The 5257-nt window shown below is 44.6% G+C and overlaps 1 protein-coding gene across 1 annotated transcript; it reads left to right on the top strand.

Annotated features, from left to right (window-relative positions):
• Positions 1-1648: 1648 nt before the first annotated feature.
• si:ch1073-459b3.2 (growth arrest-specific protein 1) lies at positions 1649-4981 on the top strand. The gene has a single exon (XM_061813967.1). The coding sequence runs from the start codon at positions 2011-2013 to the stop codon at positions 2767-2769; it is 759 nt and encodes a 252-aa protein (XP_061669951.1). The 5' UTR covers positions 1649-2010; the 3' UTR covers positions 2770-4981.
• The last annotated feature ends 276 nt before the right edge of the window (positions 4982-5257 follow it).

The following is a 5257-nucleotide window of genomic DNA, read 5'->3' as shown; positions in this document are numbered from 1 at the left end:
TTTAGCATCTCCAATCAATGCATGTTTTTGGGATGTGTGACAAAACCGGGGTGCCCTCAGAAAACCCATGCAGGCACGTGGAAAACATGCAAACTCCACACAAGTAGGGCCAGGCTTTGGACCCCGGTCCTCAGATTTGTGAGGCCAACACTTTTTGTTCCACCGTGGTGGCTGGTGAGAAATTATGCAAACAAAAGAAAAAAATGGGGGGGACAGTACTTTTTCATGGGACAGTGGACCTGTAGGTACAGTGGGTGGTAGGTAGGTAAGGAGCTACTTAGCTGGTCTAGTCTTCAATGACCCTACCGTGGATGGGAAGAACCTAGAGTACTCAGAGAACAGTTCCTCCGAACTGTGAGGCAGATGCATATCCATAAATATAACGTTAGGCATAGCCAATAAAGCAATTTGGGATGTCCTGAAAAAGAAAGAAAGAACTGCTGTACTGAGCAACAGATTTCAAAGAGGTCGGCCGAGGCTATTAAAAGCAGTTGATGACAGAAACATTGTGAAAGCTGCGAAGAAACACGCAAAGACAACAGTCACTGACATCTAGCAGTTTACGGTTTTGGCTATGTCACACTCCCAACGGCAATCCCAATAAAGACTGTTGATCTATCTAGTTGAGCTCTTGAACCTGGCATCCATTTTGCGTAAACTGCCAGGCCCTCCCGGTCACAGACGCACGTGAAAATTTTGTCCCCACCACCAAAAAAAAAAGAAAAAAAAAGGAAAAAAAAAAACAATTAGCATCTGAATGGCAGTAAAGCTTGAGCTATTGCTAGTTTTCAAGTGCAGTGTGAAAGGGGAGAGCTGTAAATTATATTGCTGCAGAAGGCGCTCGCCATTGACGGGCGCAGACCTCCTCACGGGGAGACGCTGGGCTGACGCATGGCCAATCAGACACAATGGCGGGGAAACGGGCCAGAAAACACTATTCTACAAGGCAGAGGAATGTGTGACAGCAGTGGGAGAGAGAGTGAGAAGGATGGGGGTGACAATTCGAAAGATTCCCATAGTGAAGACCCTCAGCAATGAGGCCGTCCAGAAAGTTTTGTCAGATCCTGAAAGAGAGGATTGTATTTTTTCATCACTCCTTAGTATCTTACAAAGTACACATACTTTTTACTGTCCTCAAATTAATTTTTCAGATATCTGTACTTATGTATATAATTGAACATTTATTTTTACACGTGCGTTTGTGTATGTGAATGGACAGACAAAGGTTTAATAAATACTGTACATGTGTGAAACAAAGTGAAGGAATACACATTGTTAATAACTCGATGGGTAGAATGTACAGTATTCAATTAAACAAATAATAATGAGGTTGAAGTTGTAGCTCCACTTTTATTCCCAGCTGACTACACATTATTAACATCACTGCTGCTGTACATCAATGCTTAAAGTTGAAATAGAGTTGGATCTGCTCTCATTGGAGTCAGGAAAGTATTTGTGTGCAGACCAGAACTGCTATAGGTCAGCTCAATGGCGACCAATCAGCTGCTAAGGAGAGAAATCATGTGTGTGTGTGTGTGTGTGAGAGAGAGAGAGAGAGAGAGAGAGAGAGAGAGAGAGAGAGAGAGAGAGAGGAGGGGGGTGCATGAAACAAAACTTCTTTCTTGGGGGAGGGGTGCTGTGAGGGAAGCTTGGTGAAACCCAAAGAAGAGTAAGAGCAGCACAGACGGGAGAGAGCGCAAGAGACAAAGAAGACTGACACACAACACTTTGGATACTTGTTGCACCTTTTTCTTTTCCTTTTTTTTTTTAAACAACCAGATGGCCATTCGTGAACTTGTGCGCGAATGGCCCGTGAACACACCACAGACGTAAAGTTTGGAAGGGGAGAACTTTTGCTGGAGTGTGTATTCATGCACTCTTCTGATGCACCCACGCGTGATGACTTCATGACATGTTTTCCCGGACTCTGCAAGGTATTTTTGTCCACTTTATAGCCTCTGAGGTTTGATAATGTGCTACAGGATGAAAGCTTCAAGTTAACCCACAAGCATGAGATGTTGGTGCAGAGCTCTGGCACTGCTCCAGTGGGTGCTGGTGGCCTTGGATGCTGAGCTTATTTGCTGGCAGGCCATCCTGCGCTGCCACGCCGAGCCCGAGTGTGACCTCGCCTATGGTCAATACTTGGCTGCATGTGAGGGCAACCTACGGGGCACGAGGCGCCAGTGTCCCAGCCACTGCATCAACGCACTGATCCGCCTCAACCACACCCGCAGCGGGCCGGACCTGGAGAGATGCGAGTGTGCCCAGGACAGCGAATGCCTGGGGGCCAAGCACGCCATCGAGCCATGTCTACCGCGGCCGTACCCGGATGACGGAGGCGGGGGGATCGGCTGCATGGAAGCCCGCCAACGTTGTGAGGAGAACAGCCACTGCCACGCTTCCCTGGCCGCCTATTTGTCCTACTGCGGACAGCTGTTCAATGGACGCAAGTGCTCGGCCAAGTGCAAGGCCACTATCCAGCAGATGCTCTACATCCCCGATGGGGCGCTGCTCAACCGCTGCGTTTGCGATGGTGTGGAGAGGCCCTTCTGCGAGGTGGTCAAGGAGAACATGAGCAAGCTCTGTTCCATGGGGGACCAGCACGGCGTCATTTCAGACCAGCCAGAAGTGGACGACACTTATGAAGACGAGGACTATGATGCTAGACAGGATAGGGACGTCGCCTACAGCGACCGCTCCGCAGCTTCCCGGAGGTTGTCTACATTTGGGACACTTCTGTTTCTTCCTCTGGGATGTGTTTGGTTATGAAAAAGTTGGATTTATTCCAGAATGCATCAGGAGAGACAACAGTTCCTGCACTTTGAAGCCGAGTCAGCTCAGCGGAATGAGGGGATGCTGATTTCCACCCTTAGGCCTTGCTGTCAACACTTTGGATTATTTGGGATTGTCTTTAAAACTAAGGTTCTTTAACCCACATTCTCTGCTGACTAGAATATTTCAAATTCCTAAAAACCAAGGTTGACGAGAAGGCAAATGGTTTTGTTTTTTATGATTGAGGATGTGGGACGTCTCTATTGGCGTGTCCAACCGTGCTGAGCACTATGATATGGTGTAGAAACCTAGAAAGTTTCAAGAACTGTCAGATGAACTTCTCCGTTGATGAAGACTGACTTCTTTACAGTATGGTGACATCTTAGTTGAAAGGGCTAGTAACTGCAAAAAATTCAAAAACGTCCTTTGCAGTCTGTTGATGTCTTGAAAGCACCAACTTTACTGTCAAGCAGCATGACGCGGAAACCTTACAAAAAAAAAAAAAAAAATTCTACACCAGGATATGCAGCAGAAACCCTCATAAAACCCCACTTTGGATATTAAATCCATGGTACAGAGGAAATTTCACTTCTTCTGTCTGGTGAGGTTTCAATTAGGGGTGCAAGCACCCCCTCCGGCAGAATATCCCGTAGAAAAGTATACACAGTGAAGAACTGCAAACCAGACTTACAACGTAAGACATACTCTTGAGAAAAAAAAATATTCAAACTTTGATTGGATTCTGATTTAGGAGTGACACCGAATCTAGGACTATGTGTCCAATGCCTTCTCCCTTGAGACTCATAGTTCCTATATTGTTATTTAGTCTGGACACTTAGAAAGCGGGAACAACCGAGCAACTTCTCCACCAACTCGCCATCATGTGGACGTGGATTAATTCAACTTCATCCAATCGCCTTTTTCCAACCAGTGCAGATCACCAAGACCGGTATGGAAGACAATGAACTTTGTGAATTGATTATGACCTTGAAGACTTGCCGAGCCATCACCTTGAAGTCCTTACCATGGGAAAACTGTAGGCTGACTTTCCAGACTCCTTTTTCCAGGCCAAAATGAGTTGAAAGGCCTCGTCCACGAGCATGCGGCTCATGTCTGTTTGCTCTTGGTGTCCATGCTACTTGGAGTGTAGCTTTATTAAGACCTTAAACTAACACTGGGGCTCTTCTGGTCCTGGTCTGTTGACTCTCCTACTTTTGTCACGGTAACCACACTTCAAATATTTGCCGGGGACAGGATCAAGTGCTTAAATTAACTGAAGCACCACAGTCCCCACAACTTTTGTGCAGGAACTCCCCGGCCCCTTCCTCCCCTGCTCACTCCACCTTCTGTGTGACATTGTTTTATAGCGCTTTTCCTCTACGAATACCATTTCCTTCCCCTGACTTCACACCTTCAAATGACACCCTTTTTTTTTTTCCAGTTTTGTTTCTCTACCTTTGTTCCCTCTGGCATGAGCATTCAACTAACCTGCACAGAGACCGTACACGTGTCTCTCATTATCTATAAAGATCATGACAAATTGTTGCAGACAACCACAATGTAACCCAACTGAGATTCTCCCATTTTTCCAAGATATTATGTATGGATATGAATCTTGCAAGTTGTTTCAACATTGGATTTATGAGCAGGGGAGATGCCATAACGTTGGAGGAAAAAAAGTGCCGTTTTTGGCCCAGGTGTATATCACAAAATGCGGTCGGCACATGACACATTTCTGCATCATATGCTAACTTTACAGCTCATAATCAAATAGGTTCATTTGGTGTGTGACTTTTTAATACATTATTTACATCTTGGAAGAAGCTCTATGAACGTATCTCTTAGATTATTCAAATCTCAATGGGGACACTTGAATTTTAAATGTTTCAAGTGAACTTTAGATTGCATATTTACTGTGAGTCCTATAGGATTCTACTGTACACACCATAATCATCTGATATCACACCGCTTAGATTTTGTTAACCTGCAACATGCTGAAAAATGGTCAGATTATAGCTAAAAAAAAAAAAGTCATGCATCCACTTGAAATTGTGCCACCATGAATTTTGTTTCTTTGCTAAATGTTAAATTATGAAACCAGAATATGAAGAATAATATACATATTTGACAGTATTATAGGATTATATTATGTGACCTGAAATAAAAAAGTGTAGCTCAGACGCCATGATTGATATTGTCCCAACTGTGGAATAGTGTGTTTTGAATAAAATGTTTCAAAAGTGACATAAAATGTCTTTTGTGATGTATTTCCACATCAAGAACAGTCTGACTTTTAAGGCATTATTAGGTCAGGGTTGGAAACCTTTAGTGAGAAACGTTATCCATTTTCTACAGGAAGTCCTGACACAGGCAGTGTGGAGAATGACTGGTAAGCACATCAACATCACAGTTCTGAGGAACAGGGTTCAAATCCTGGCCTCGCCCGTGCACAGTTTGCATGTTCTCCCCATGCAGGCGCATGGGT

The sequence above is a fragment of the Syngnathoides biaculeatus genome, chromosome 3, assembly GCF_019802595.1.
Source record: "Syngnathoides biaculeatus isolate LvHL_M chromosome 3, ASM1980259v1, whole genome shotgun sequence".
Taxonomy (NCBI): domain Eukaryota; kingdom Metazoa; phylum Chordata; class Actinopteri; order Syngnathiformes; family Syngnathidae; genus Syngnathoides; species Syngnathoides biaculeatus.
The sequence above is the reverse complement of the archived record's forward strand: the minus strand, read 5'-3'. Positions and strand labels throughout refer to the sequence as shown.